General features: G+C 34.6%; 1 protein-coding gene across 1 annotated transcript in view; it reads right to left on the bottom strand.

Annotated features, from left to right (window-relative positions):
• The window catches only part of uri1 (URI1 prefoldin like chaperone), a 148,276-nt gene that overhangs the window by 36,582 nt on the left and 95,241 nt on the right, over nt 1-16,453 (bottom strand). The window contains exons 3-4 of the mRNA XM_039763159.1: nt 13,566-13,644; nt 8,357-8,492 (exon numbers count right to left, since the gene is read on the bottom strand). Coding sequence (XP_039619093.1) covers nt 8,357-8,492; nt 13,566-13,644 — 215 coding nt within the window. The remainder of the gene's footprint in view (nt 1-8,356; nt 8,493-13,565; nt 13,645-16,453) is intronic.

Below are 16,453 nucleotides of genomic sequence, written 5' to 3'. Positions count from 1 at the left end.
CCTATTTTGTGGTTGTTTTGGAATTGTGTAGGGCAGGATAACGCTCTACAGTCTTTCAGATTTATTGAGTGTGCTGCTCAGCATTTTCCTGTTAACCGTGCTGCACGCACAAGAAGATTTTTTTATGGAGACGAATTTTAAGAGAGGAATTTGCAGCTTTTCTTGCCAACTACAATTCATGTTCATGTGTAAGGTGAGAATAAAAATCTGTTTTTACCTCAAACAGTATTGAATGAAATGAGAATTGAATTTTCTGACTGGTAGCATAATTGACATCAAGTCTGTTTTCCATGCTTGGGCACGTTTAGCGATCACATTGTTCCTGAATACTACTGAACCATGCTCACATCAACCTCTTCTAAGCGGGCCAGGGCATGGTATCGATGGCCCAGCATAGACCAATCACACAAGTCAAACGAACTAGACTTTGTGGGGTTACATGCAGACAAAAGTGCTCGGGCATGGAATGAATTACCAGTGCGAGTACAACCTTATTCGCTCATGGAGAAATAATATCTGACAACATATATAATCAACAGTCTTTCCTAGTATCTGAAGAAATACAGACTCCTGAATTTAAATGCATGAAAAAATGTACAAAATATTCATACTAAAACTATCCCAGTCCAGAAATATACAACAGGCCCAAACACAATGTGGACTTTTAAACTATGCCATCTGTAGCATACTAATATTTGTATTCAACTAGTACAACTGAGAAGATAATCAGTATACATGACTGTTAATTTATCATTCTGATTAGTTCAGAAAATGTATGCTACTTTTCATAGTAAATGCTCTCTGAATTGTGGAAACTGTAAAACAAAGATGAAGAAAGTCTGCTTGATTGATCACAATCCCACTGGAATGGCTTAGAATGAAAAGTGACAAAACTGTACGGGCATAAACATTACCTGAGAGAGTTAAAGTTTATCGCTAAAGGTATATTATTGTTTATCATTATAGTTATAATTACACATCAATCCATTTTTACAGTTTTTTTGGTCCATTACAATTCCACAGGGTGCTGCAATTGATCATAGGAGAATTGGGCACCAATTAAGAACCAGATTTAAACAAGAGCCAATCCTTTTCAGGGCACACACAAAACTACTCACTCATAAGATATTAATTTAGGGTTGCCAATTAACATGTATGTCTTTGTGATAAGAAGGTAGGAAATTGGAGTAGCCCAAGAAAACCTATGTGGATACGGGTAGAATCAAATCAAGGTTCCAGAAAGGAATATGCTAACATCTATTCTATTACTATAGTTATAAACTTGACAAAGCAATCAATGCAGTAGCTTTTTTAAACTAAAATTTTATTTCAAAGTACCATCAATTTACTTTCTTAATGTTAATATAATTATTCCTGACTTATTTAACAAAAAAGGTTCCAAAAAATCTAACAATTTATTTAATATGTAAGACATTAGACTGTTGTTAAATATAATAGTAAATATTATAATTTGTTTTTATGATGCAGCATTGCTGGTCTTTAATTTAAAAAAAACCTGTGCAGGCTACATTGGTGTCCTACATTATATTTCTTTGGGTTTTGTCTAATCCTGGAGAAAAGGTTTTTTTTTTACAGAAATCATTCGAATATCTCAATTGCACTGATGCACCATTTTATTTTAGCTTGCATCTTCCACCCAATGCTGCTTGTAAACAGATTAGCTCCCTCAACTCTAAAGTGGATTAAGAGGATTTAGTAAAAAAGATCTACAGATGGACAATTTAACAAACTACTATAAAAAACTGAAACAGATTGGTCCACAAAAAAGTATCTGAAGCATGCTGTATCTAAAGTATACAAAACATTCACATGACAGTTTTGAAATTAACAACTAGAATTTAAGGGAACATCCATCCATTATCCAACCCACTATATCCTAACTACAAGGTCACGGGGGTCTGCTGGAGCCAATCCCAGCCAACACTGGGCGCAAGGCAGGAAACAAACCCTGGGCAGGGTGTCAGCCCACTGCAAGGCACGCACACACACACACACACCCACCCACTAAGCACACACTAGGGACAATTTAGAATCGCCAAAGCACCTAACCTGCATGTTTGGACTGTGGAAGGAAACCGAAACACCATTAGGGAACCCACACAGGCACTGGGAGAACATGCAAACTCCACGCAGGGAGGACCCAGGAAGCGAACCTGGGTCTCCTAACTGCGAGGCAGCAGCGCTATCCACTGCATCACCATGCCGCCCCATTTAAGGGAACATTCCCTACAAAAATAGTATCCATAGTATGAATAGTATTCATTCTTTGGGATCACTACTAAATAATCTTCCCTTCATCTGTGAATCTTTTGAATTGTCCATGCTTGAAGGAATTATTTTAGACAGTTGACTGATGTCAGGCAATCATAATTCACAAATAATCATACATCTAAACCTTGGTTGCCATTAGAACCCTAAGAGAAGATCTCAGAACATAGATGGGATTCCTTGCTTCTTTTCTAAAGTAATTTCCTCTTTGTAATGTGTGATTTCCTATCATAATATGCAAATGAATAGTGTATATAATGGTGTTACTTTTAAAGAGATTGTATAAACCTTCTTGCTGAATTTAAAAGAAGATATGCTAAAAGTCATTTTTTTCACATTTAGTTTACTTACTTGTATACAGTACATAAAATTGACACATCAAGCCACTTGGGTCACAAGTCTGATCTGTAGTGGGACTTCCACTTTGGGAAGCAAGCATATTCTCCCTGTATTCACACCAAAATAGTACCCAATAAAGCAATTTCTACAGCTAACCAAAATGTTCAAACATATATTTACTATTCCCTTTGTGTAAACATGCACTTCTTGGCATGGCTCATGCAATCACAAGCCGATTGACTACTTAAAGAATGTACATCAGCTTTTAAAATCATACTGTGACACTCAAAGTGATTTTTAGAATTAATTCCTCACTGCAAGGTTCATCCATCCAGTAGACAGTATGCTGTCACTGTTTAATAATACTTAAATCACCAACTGGATTTCTCCTACAATTACTCTGTGAAAAGACTTTTACTATAATTTAAACTTACCCATTAGAACATTTTAAATATACCTTCATAGCTTCTAAATTTCAGAAAATGCACTTAATAAACTGTAATAACCTTATTTTCACAATACATTTAATATGATGCACCTGCCTTTTGTTTACCCTTACTATTTACTATCTTTAAGCAAGAATTTTACATATAAATTTAACTGGTAGATCTGAAGCAACTGGCATTTAACAGGTTAAGCTTGAATGCATTAACAAAGGAAAATTATAGCGTAAACAGTTCATAAAATCTCACAGCCCTGATGTCGCTCTAGATCATTAAATTTCTGCAACAATTAGACCTTTTCTCACGGCAGCAAATTGGACCCGTTGCCATGGCAAATCTGAGCCCTTAAGTCATATATCTTTGATTGCGGAAAGGTCAGACGCAGACAGCCTAATAACTCAAGGAGCTGTTTGACAGATTTCATCCAAGCATGATCACATAACAGCAGAAAACTATGTCGGCAGTTGTTAAAAGCAGGAGGGTCAGGGAAAAGGTTAAGGTTATGGAATGTTTTTGCTTGAGTAAACTGAATCAGATAATGTGTCTAACCAAGTTTACATCTAAAAGAATATTATTTTAGGTATGAGGTCAGATCAATAGCATTATTTTTTAAGACTGCCATTACAAATACTAAACAGTATATTTATTAAAACTCTACCAATATACAATCTGGACAATGTAAATGAAAGATGATGAATTTGTTGACTTTTAGCAGGTTCCAAGATTAGCTTTTCTCTACATAGAGTGAAAAATGCAAGCCCTTGAGCATTACAAAAAACAATTTCAGAATGCTGAAAAAAGAAAAAAAGCAAAGCCAAACAGCATTTTAGTTTTGAGAGGTTCTTGAAACATTGATAAAAAATATGCACATAACATATGGAAAGCAAGCATTAAAAAAAGATGTTTTACATTTGAACTGCACTGAGAGATCAAAATTTGTGTACTGAAAAAAATTATAAATTAAAAACATTAGCATGTTTTATAAACACTTTAAAACAGGAATTACAGTTTCCACTGGTCTGTATGCTTGCTTTGTTTGTGTTTTACTGACAGCCCCTGACAAATCTCCAATCTCTCTGACAAACAATTTGCACAAAATGTAAAACCAATGGGGTCATTGCAGGTGAATTCACAGCCACTTCTCATTTCTGCGACAGATTTTGATGATACTTGCACATCATTTAAACCCTCAGGTGTATCAATGAATTTGTTAATAGTGAGTAGCGGCTTAACAAAGCAAAGCTTTAACAGGGGGAATTTGCACATTTTTAGAGCAGTGCAATTTATTTTGAGATTTAGACCAATATGCACAGGTTCACTACATTGTAGATCCAAACTTTTTATCATATTATTTTTTATCCTTAAACAACAAAAAGGTATATTTTCTAAAAGTCAAAAGATTCAGAAATATTATATATATATATTTTTTTTTTTTTTGGTTTACTCTGTAGCAATGAGCTGTATCAGCACATGCTCCTAACCTCTCTCTTTCTCAGATATTGTTATTATTATTATTTTAAATTAAGAATTTAAGTTCAGTCCCTCTTTCCACTTATTTGCACTGCAAGCTTCAAACTTTTGTTTTCTGTTTTAAATAAAAATGCAAAAATTAACAAAATCTTTAAATAATGTGTCTGTATGGTTGAACATTTAAAGAACAACTGTGAATCAAATAATTTTGGAGATTTGTAGGGCATCCATATTTAATCCTTAACATTTTTATTTAGAATCATTCATTTGTTATTGAGCATATAAAGCACTTTTTCAAACAAATAAACAACTACACAGTAAACTAGACACTTGAAAACACAAAGCTACAATGCTTGAGAAAACAAGAAAAAGATGTTATTACAGTACAACAATAAGATGCAGAATAAAGCATAGTAATACCTAAAATTGGATTTCAGGTAAAATCCTACTTTTACAGGTTTGGAAGTAGATGCACTTTTTTACCCTTTTACCTTGCTGTGCAAATTAAAGGGGATCCAAGATGATATAAAAGGGAAAAAGATGTTCATGTAAATTTGATTGCTTTTAAACATTTATTTACTTTATGTGGAAAGTGTTTCTTTAGCAATTCTACTATCTTCTAACCCGCTTCATTCAATTAATTGTAATGGAGTCAGCTATCTACCTAAGCAGCAAAGTGAATGAGGAAGGAACCAAGTCTAAGTTCACTAAAAAGCATAATCGCTCATACAGGGTCAATCTGAAGTTACCAATTAACCTAACACAGTCATCTTCGTAATTTGGAAAGAGAAACTGAGGTACACATAGACAAAAGCTCATGCAAACACTGCATAGAATTAACAGAGGTTCAAAGTCAATGCCAGTATGTAAAAAATTAAGCACTTAGTTTTGGCCTAAGACAATGATTCTGATTGTAAATCTAACTTCCACTAGTGTAGTACAGGCCTTAAATTGAAACGAACTGTGTATTGTTTGACTTCAACTTTGCCAATGACATAGCCCAGCTAGCCGAGGATGACATGATGCTGCTAACTATGACTTACAAAACTAAGAAAATGAAAACAGGAACCAAAACAAACACTCATCCATTTGCCATGAAACAAACCCCTCTGAAGGAAGCCAACAAATTCACCCATCTGGGCAGCTGCATAGCATGAAATGGGGCTGTCGATGGCTTGGTAAAGCAGTGGGCATTTTACAGAAATGCACAGCATTTAGAAATCACCCACAGTAACACTAAATTCAATTCAGTTGTACAACTCAATAGCTCAGAGCAAGTCAGGGCAAGAACTGTTAAATGAAATGGACCTCCAAACTCAATATGTTCATAAAAGGCTATGCCAACTTGGTATATCAACAACACAACAAAGACACCAGATTTTAATTGCAAACATCCTTCCAATGTTTGTTTAGCAAACCTAATCTGGTAAAACTTGAGTAAGAATTATGTAGGGTACAGCTCAAAAAATACCAACATTAAGTTACTGCAAATAGGTGAAAGAAAAATATGGAATGGCATTAAACAAAAGGATGGTGGGGGTGATATAAAATCAACAGACTCCAAGAATGAGATAGTAACTATTGTCTAGGAATGTGCATTATTGGCAAAAAATGATATCTCAATATTTTCTGGGAGTTTTGACAACAACAATAATTAGGCGGTATTCTGCATCCTTTAAAAGCGTCTTTGTAAAATTCTTAATGATCTAGCTTGGTCTTGTTAATAGGATATTAATTGTAGCTTATAAATGAGATTAATGGAAACAGTTAAGGAAAACAGGTCTTATTTATTTACTTAAAACTGAAGTAAAATAACACAAAAACATTAAAATCATCAAAGTATTACTGAGATGAAACAGTGTAAGTATGAGTAAACCATTTCAAAGTGGCCTACAGGATTTACACAAAAAATTGCACTAAAACAAATAAAACTACTATAATGAGAGCATTTTAAAGAGACACTTACCCTTAATGTAAACATGATATGAATCCAAAGGAAGTAAAATACTAATCATAATTGAACCACAGGGCATGAACATTACAGCCTGGATAAACAAACTGCTCTGCTGCAAGGTGAAGTGTGCAGCATGCAGGCAAGAACAAAAATCTAACATACTGTACTATTGTGTAAGCATCCAAAAGTTCTGTGAAATGCTGCACAGCAAAAAAAAAACAACCTATCACATTTTTAAACACATTACTAACTTCAAGTTCTGCTTAATATTGTACAAAAATATCAGAAAAACTGTAAAATTCTACTGAGGAAACCAAGTTTTGTGATAGAAACACCAGTCTGTCAAACGCATCTGATCTGGCTTCCGAGTAGTACGGTTTCATCTTATTACATTTTCTCCAGTGCTGAAAGCCCTCTCAGAAAGGCTGTTTGAAGCAGAGATGCACAGGTACTTTTTCTGCAAAGTTTCCCCAATTTGGGCAAATGTTCTCCTTCTGTTATCCACCACTCAAATGGATCTACATTACTGTCCACTTCAGGTATCAACAAGTTGCTCTTGATCTCTTTTTCAATGGCAGTATGCAGAGATTCGCGTTCTCTGAACTCCTGTGTTTTTTTTTAAATTGCTGCTAAAAGACTTTTTTTTTGTTTTTCACTCCCTCCCTTGTTTCATCACCTGCTCCAACTTCTGCAGCCATATGGTTAGGATGGAGCGGGGCGAGAAGGTGGGAATCTGTGTGAGTGTATTAAATAATGAAAGAAAAAAATGTGTTTTACAATCAAGGACGCCCAATAACATGCAAAATAAAACTCGCCCGATGAGCATATGCTGCTTACGTAAATAAACATAATCCTTTCAAACAAATGAAGTCATGTTTTTTGCCTGACACCTATGGGGTTCCATAGAAGACCATGCCTACGAGTTCGCTTTACACACCAAAAAACATACTAAGTTAAAACAACAATTGAGATATTATCGTAGATGATACATACATATCACACACTTCTACTATTGTCATTCAAACATTACCAATTGACATATTAGGTGGAAATAATCATGTCATTAATTTTTCTGTATTTCTTTAATACTTCTTTTTAGTTAAAAGAATTAGTAAAACATGTATTTTGAGAAGAGGTTCCCAAATTACAGAATAAAATATATAGTCTTATTGCACTAAATCATGAGTAGTTGGCTTCTGAACAATTTATTCAACAATATACTATCATTACTAGCCACAATGTGTAAGACTAACTTTTACTCTCACAGCTTACCTTACCTGACTAGATAAAACCAAACAGCCATATGTATGTTTTCCACATATGCTTTAATATATAATCGGGATTAGATGAATCACTTAACTGTGAAATAAACTCTATCCCTAGGTTAGTACAACAGGAACGAACAAATCCTAATGATGTGTAACAACACTTACTGTTATAATAATGTTTATATTGTATTTTATGTAACTAATTGTACTGTGCTTAATTAGACTGCACAACAACAGTGCATTGTCTATAGAAACAGGACACAATTCCTTTCATTCAAGAACAGAACAACTCTACAGTTACCATAACTTTTTTTTCCTCCTGGAATTAGTTACCAGTTTTTTTCCCCTATATTCCTACATTGAAATCCATTGGATCTAGATTTTTCTTCAGGAATGGAAAAAACACCTTTATAATGGATACATTGTATACCATGGACTTCTCTATGTACACATTCTGTAAGGTGTTTGTTTATGCAGACTTTATTCAGTAGCCTTAAATGAGTTTTCACTACAGAACATTTCTTTGCAAAAGCCAAGTGTTAGTGAAAATAAATAAATAGATAATTTTTTAAACATTATGGAATTCCACTCACGTGTCTTTCTATGTTCCACCAGATTAACTGCCTGTTTTGCAGAGCATTTTGCAAACCAGTTGTCTCCCAATAAAACAGTAACCTCATTTGTATGGACAAGATTTCCTGGCATAAATGCAAGCGAACCAAAAGGCACCTGTCAGGGGAAAAAACTTAAGGTTAAAGAAATAGTAAAAATAACATTATATATTCAGAAATGTATAATATAATTAGTAATCAGATTGCTAGGTTATTTGCAAAGTCTAAATGCTAATTGAACAAATTTGCAGAGAAGCAGTAACTGTTTATTTTATCTCTAAAGTCTTTTGAGGTCAAGATGATATTGCTTTTAGATAGGAACAGCCAAAATTCTTTGCAGTGTGCAGTGAACTGAGAGAATATTTGGTTGTAAATTATAAATAAATACTTTTTAAATATAGTTTATCATAGGATAATCAAATTCATTTAAAACGTCTTAGACTGCTTCCTTAGATATATAGTTAATTCCCTTACACATTTGATATTTAATGTTGCAAGACTATGACCTTATATTAAATAAAATGGGGTCAGGAAAAAAGTTAGAGAAAAGCCATTATTAATGTTTCTGAAATTTGTCATCAATAGCACACCTGTCTCATTTGCATATACTACAAATACCATTATTTGAACATAGTCCAACACCACTGCTGTAGAAGCTACAGCTAATTGGACCTAAAAGTGAGTAAAAGAAAAATGCAAAAAAGAAAATGTAACCATGACTAACAGATTAGTTCAACAGTACATATAAAAAATGGCAACTGTATTTATCGTATTTATTGATTATTCATACACCCAGAACTGAGGGACAAAAGTAGGAGCTGGTGGTTTCAACCAAAACCTGATTAACCCAAAAGCACAGTAGTGACTATCTATCTAATTAACATTACCTACACCCTTAATATTATATATTTATCCACAACATACTGCCCCACAAAACTGGTGCAAGTTGTGTTATTAAAGATGCAATGTTTTTAAAAAGTATTAACAGATTTGGTGAAGATTGTCCATTCATGATCTGATATGGATAACCAAAGTTAATTATAAGGTCTGTGCATGCCAAATTTAATGTCTGTAAATATCTTTAAATATGTTTGCTGACTATTGGTGGATTCAATGGATATCATAAATCTGCACATTGTTTTAACAAATTAAAACTACCATCTCACTCTAGCTGGAAGAATTAACACTGTTAAGATGAATATTCTTCCTAAGCTCCTTTTTTATTTCAAAACATCCCAATATACATCAATACATCATTTTTTAAGCAATTAAATTCAACAATAACCTAATTTATTTGGAACTCAAAACATCCACGTATCCAAAGAGCGACCCTACAAAGAGAAAAGGCAGAAGGCGGCATGGCTCTACCTAACTTCCAGTTTTATTAGTGGGCAGCAAATATAAAATAGTAAATAAAGGTAAATCGTGTCATAAAATGATTTCTTCAGAACGTCACATATATTTGTCTCTTTTTTTTTTTTAAATGTGCGTTGATCACCGCCAGCATGTTGTAGCATAAAGCATCTGGCTACCTGCATGTTCTTGCGTGCACTGAATAAGAGACAAATATACAGTCGGACTGAGAGAATCAGACTGAAAAAAACATTTAGAAATGCCATACTTTTACAGCTGATCGGACGTTGTTTGTTTTCAAATAATATTGGATTTGTGCGATGATGTTTTCACATATATTGTCTCTTTCTTTCAGGTGTGTAATAGAAACCACAGCATAGAGAGAAATGCAATATTATTTGAAAACGAACAGCGTTATTTATTTGGCACGGACATGCTCAAAAAATACATGTGCAATGCCACAAAAAGTGCATGCAGACATGTCCGTGCCAAATAAATAACATTCAACGTTTTGAAGAAATCATTTTATGACACGATTTACCTTTATTTATTTACTTACTTCCTAAAGCCTAAAGTCACAAGTAGTGTGCAGAGGGCATGCTCAAAACTGTGTGTAATGCCACAAAAAGTGCCTGCTGACACTTTAGCATGCAAGCAATGGTATGTGCATTCTTGCTCCGATGTAGAAGGGAGCTGAGTTTACCTCTTTTACAGCATGTCTATGTGAAAACAGCAGTATCAGATGCGGGGGTGGGGTGTGTTTGGGCTCATGAATGCAGCTGAGATAATAAACTGACTTAAAAAAAAACAAAGCTAACCTTTATAAGTATCAAAAATTACACCGGCTGTTACAGACTGAAATCAAATGTATGTTTTTATTCTAAAATAGTATGACTAAGAGAAGTTTACTTCTCAAAACGGAGTGGTGCAGGATCGAACTCGCGACCTTTTGATTCCAAGTTGGCGGCTGATTCTATTGCGCCACGGAGGCAGTCATAATAAACGGGTGTCAATGTCGCATGTTAAGGCGGCTTATTGTTTCTGCAGTTATATTTTTGAATAAAAGTGCAATTGCTGTGTTAGATTTGTAGCTTTTGTGAAAGTATTTGTGTGATACTTCAGACTTCATACATTATATAGTTTATGCCTACATTTTGTCATCTACTAGTAGAATATAAAAAACGTTTCTGTTTTAACAATGTGTTTACACAGATTACTGTAGAAACAGAACAGACATGAAATGCGTGTGTTCCAAACAACGATCTATTATTTCCACTCTAAAACTCCACTTCACTCCCAGAAAATCAATCAAGGCATAAGCTGGGAGAAGTTTGTGCACGTTTTAAGTCGGTGGGGGGATGGAATAGCTGGCTGCTTTGCAGCCTGATTTTTATCAGCACGTTTAGATGACAAAAGTCGCTGGTGGAGAGCTGCGAACGATTTTAAGAAGCGATTTAAGGTGGGACGGATTTACGAGTTTTTTCGTAGGCTCTGGTAATTCTAGTGTTAAACAGAACCTTCCCGATTTTCCTCATCTCGCACCCTCATCCATGCAGGAAAAAATATTGCTCAATCTCAAGGACTCAGACACCATCTCTGCAATATATAAAATCATTTTACAGTCCCCCCTTTCAAAGATCCAAGAGGACACTGGGAAAAAGATATCTCAATTAATACATCAGAAAAGGAGTGGAAAGTAGCAATGCAGAGAATCCACTCGAGCTCCATATGCACAAAGCATACAATTATACAACTCAAAATTATATATCAAGCACATTTGTCTCGTCTAAAACTCTCCAAAATGTTTTCAGGGCATGATCCAACCTGCGAACGCTGCAATCAAGTCCCAGCCTCACTGGGTCACATGTTCTGGGCCTGCACCAAATTAACATCATTCTGGACCAAACTTTTTAATTATCTTTCAGACAGCCTTGGTCTCACAATCCCTCCTAACCCATTAACAGCTGTGTTTGGGGTTCTTCCAGATGGGTTTAAAGTGGAGAAAGACAAACAAAGTGTGATTGCATTCACTACACTTTTGGCACACAGACTTATTCTGCTAAACTGGAAGAACCCAGACTCTCCTCTTTTAAGTCAGTGGGAAACCGATGTTTTATACTATTTGAAATTGGAAAAAATCAAATACTCAGTTAGAGGATCTGTACAGACTTTTTTTCAAAACATGGCAGGATCTAATCAGTCATATTTTAAAATAAGCTCTTAAAGCACAGAGGAAGCAATTATTTCTATATTTCTTTGTCTTCTGCATTCATCTCTATTGGCTTATCAAACTTATTAATTTAGGTATGTTTACAAGCCTTACATTTTACAACATTTGCCTTGCTCTCTCTCTCTCAGGGGTGGGGGTCGACTTGTTCTTAACTCAATTTTAATTTTTGTAAAAATTGATTGATTGATTTGTATGGGATGATTGCAATAAATTTAAAAACAACTAAAAAAAAACAACAAATTAAAACTATCTTCATCATTGTAGCAACAAGCTTTGAAAAATAAAGGTTACTAGACATTCTCCACTGCTAAATAATTTAGAAGAATGGGTCACCCTAAGGGAAGGATAAAACTGAAAAAGATCAGTTGTTGAACCAAGTGAGGATATTTTCAAAATTAATGTGAAAAACCGATTCATGTCACTGTCCATTGTCACGCATGTGCACATAGGGAGCTGCTTAAAGACCCAACAAGCAGTGTGGCATATCATGCCAGGGGACAAAGGTGGGGTACTAAGCTCTTTTCTTTATTTCCACAAAAAGACCGAAGCAACACCGCCTTGAGGTTACCCGGACTCCCTAACCATGTGCTACCACTTCCGCATTCCTACCTTCCTTCCTTCTGGTCCACTTCTGATGATGTTATGGCTCCCATCCACCAGCTCGGTTCCTTCCCAGTATTACATCTACCTGTTTCTGGTCCCACCCTATAAATTGTCCCCTTACATCATTTCATGTTGTCTGTTGTACCGCTTGCATAGCAATAACTGACCTTCTGAAATTCACAGTATATGGGGCCGGAAACGCCAAAACTTTATGATTGTTTTGTCTCTTTCTTACACCATATACTAAACCTTTTCAACCAATATATAGATTGGTATCAGTTAAAAACATTAACATTCATATTTTTCCATCCCCTCAATCCACACATCTTACTGTGTACTGAAATAAAACAGACACCTGTTCATTATTCTCAACTAAGAAAACACAGTTCAGTAGTATTACTTCTAGACAGAAATGCTGTGCATGTGTATGTGTGTGCTTTATTAATATTGACTATAAATGTAATTCAATGAGAGCATGATGAGCACCAGTATTCCTTTTCCTGATGGTTGGACTCATGACCCTGGCTCTAGGTACAAATGACCAACTATCACAGTATTTGACATGCATGCAATCTGAGCAGGCAAAACCAACAAGACAAATATATAACCACCAAGCTATACCCAACCCCAAAGTGCAGTATGTCAGAAATTCATGGAAAACCAAGAGCCAACTTCAGTCAGTTTAACTTTTCTTTAAACAATGTCTTTAGCATTAGTATCTTCATGAGATTTTTTTTAATGATGTACTTAGCATAGCACTGCAAAAAGAGTGATGAGACCATAACGGGCACATCATTTTTTAATTATGTTTAAGCATACATTATTTTTAATAAACATATACTGTATCAGTAGGGGATCTGCGACTATTTAATAAACAGAAGTGAAAGAGCCAAATAATGAATGTATAGCATCAATTTCGTGATAAAACAGAAATAATGAAAGAAAGGCAAATCTGATTAAAATAAAGATCCTAACATAAAGGAAATAATTTGAATGAAAACCTACCATAATATCATATGACAGCTTATCAGGCAATGAACACAGTCTTTGCTCTAAAGCATCATAGTCACTTTCCACTTTCATCCTGTTAAATCAGTAACAAATAATGGACATAAAGAAAAAAAAATTAATAAAATGCAGAAAATAGAAAAAAATAAATTTACAGAAGACAACAATTTAACTATGATTTTCAACATTTTTAATGTATATTCAAAACACTTCCAAAAATCTGCTAATTGGAAAGGTTTATGAGGTGTCTGCCATCTTTACTGAAAGGCTAGTTGTTCCCATGCTGCTGCAGCTTCTTCCCTCTACCAGTTTTACTTTTGTTGTATTTGATAGTATTAACTAGCACCTGGCCCTTATAATCAAACATTTAGCCTCTCACAATGGTACTGCAAGACTTCTGTCTGCACTCTTTGACTGATCCCAATTCCTCAGGTACAAATATAATTTTGAATTGTTCTTGAATTAATTTTTTAATCTATTTTTTGCTGTAAAGCAACATCTTCCAACTGAATAAATATGGGTAATGTAGAGCTGTAACCATATAACAAACCCAAAAAAAAGGAAACATGACACAGTATGTTTATATTGTACATACCGTAGACGGACACAAAGATACACACATGCACAGACTACATGACCACTTCTTTTTATTTTTTTATTTATTCATTTATTTTGCTTACATTTCTACCTAATGCAGAATTATCCCTCATTCCTATTCAGAAAAATGAAAACACATGTGTAGTATGTGAAATCTACTGCACGGCTATATCAGGGGGAGACCCATACCAGCAGCATTAGGTGCAAAACAGGAGTCAATCCAGAACAAATGTATAAACTCAGTGATCAAGGTAAGGAAATCTATAAAATGATTTTATAGCACTGCTCTTGCTATTTGGAATATTGTGTATTAAATATGTTATTCATTTACTTTTGAAGCCACAAAACATTCCCTCTTAAAAATTCATGCAGACATTATGTTGGATCCTATTGACAAGTTAACAGAAAAATTATTATTAATATTTAGAAGCATGTTTCCCAAATGCAACATGAAAAGAATTACATTAGTAGAAATCTGACAAAAAACCTTTATGGCACAACAGACCTTCATGTGTTAAAAACTGTTCTGAATTAGAATATTAAATCATTAGAATAATCTTGGTGAAAGCAGGCCATTTTGCCCAACAAAGCAAACCAGTTCTATCCACATAATTCTTCCCAAATAACAGAGTCTAGTTTTGTAAGTTCCTAAAGTCACTGTCTACCACGCTACTTGGTAGCTTATTCCATGTGTCTATGTGTCCTCTTTACAAAGGAAATCTTCCTAATGAATGTGCAAAATTTATCCTTAACAAGTTTACAACTATCTTCCGTATTTTATAAGAGTATGCAATATCTTAGAATCACCTGCACATGGACCAACTTAAAAATCATTTCTAGTTCCATGAAAAACAAGAGGATTTATCAGATAAAAGCAGAAAGTAATTGACACTTGGGGAATATGCAGCCCTGTAATATTGCTGAAGCAATGAATAAGGGTCAAACATTTTGATAGCATACTAGGATAAATTGTTTAATTACAAGCACAAGAGAAACATAATCACCATTCATGCTTGTACATCTTGTTCTAGAATAACTTACAGGATTACAGTTTTTTCAGACGTACTGCACTACTGGTTAGACAGACTGCAATGGACAGAATCCTTTATGACTTGCACCTGGATATGCATGTCACTTCACTTAAAAAGTAGGCTGTATTACTCCACAGTGCAAGATAGAATGCCTCAAAATCTGACAAGTATTCATAAACTACTACACCTTGCCTACAATTGTATAACTTGTCCTTGTCTTTCATAATATATAATAGGAAATATTTTGCTTGGATAACTATAGTTTTTTTTATTTAATCCATTAACTTATTTTCAATGTTCTTAGTATATTTACTCAAGATAGTTTACCCCATGACATAACTAAGCATAAAAGTTTCATTATGTTACAACTTCTAAAACTCAATTTAATTATTCAATTTACAAAATTTTAAATATGCTACACCTTGTCCATTCAGATTTCTACCACTTTCCTGTGTGGTAATAAACCTGATACAGACAAACACAACTTCCATGTTCCTGTATCCGAATCCTTAAAACTGAATTCACTGTTATTATAAATTGCTACACATTTTCTTATGGCAGTGACACACCTCAAGCTTATAGACTTACAAACAGGTATCGACACAAGTGCTCAAACAAAGCCTTAGACATTGTGAAGCTGTCATAAAAGCCCCCTAAATCTTCCTCTTACCAGTCCTTGGCTTCTCTCCAATGACCACAAGTGACTACTAAAAGATATGGCAGTGACTCAAAGCCACAAAATTTTAAATTTCAGTGAAGACAATTTGCAATCATTGCTGGTGTACATGATGCAGTCAATTACGTCACATCTGTCTTTCATATTTCTGGCACACAGGGTTGCTGTCACAATCAGGTATAAAAATAACATACGACCCAAAAATTGAGTAGCTTTTAGCTATTAAACTTGACTACATCTCACAACTTGACTGACAAAAAAGTAAGCTTAATGCAACTGTTGTCATTAATCTTATAGTGAAGAAATGGTAGAGACTTGTTAGGCTGAATGGGGAAGACATTCAGCTGCTTCACAAATTGACTATATGCAAATCCGTATTTTAGCTTCTATACAGGCACATCTTCCATTGTAACAGTCCGGCAAAAAGGTGACCAAAAGTGCCAACATTTTTGGTTAGGTGTGGTAAATATCCATCTTCTAAATCTACTAAACTTCATGTACAGGCAAGCACATAGTACTGCTTACTCAACTACATTTACCTTTTTGTAAGTTGCTTTGGATAGAAAACTCTGTTAAATTAG

The sequence above is a fragment of the Polypterus senegalus genome, chromosome 9 (assembly GCF_016835505.1).
Source record: "Polypterus senegalus isolate Bchr_013 chromosome 9, ASM1683550v1, whole genome shotgun sequence".
Classification (NCBI taxonomy): domain Eukaryota; kingdom Metazoa; phylum Chordata; class Cladistia; order Polypteriformes; family Polypteridae; genus Polypterus; species Polypterus senegalus.
The sequence above is the reverse complement of the archived record's forward strand: the minus strand, read 5'-3'. Positions and strand labels throughout refer to the sequence as shown.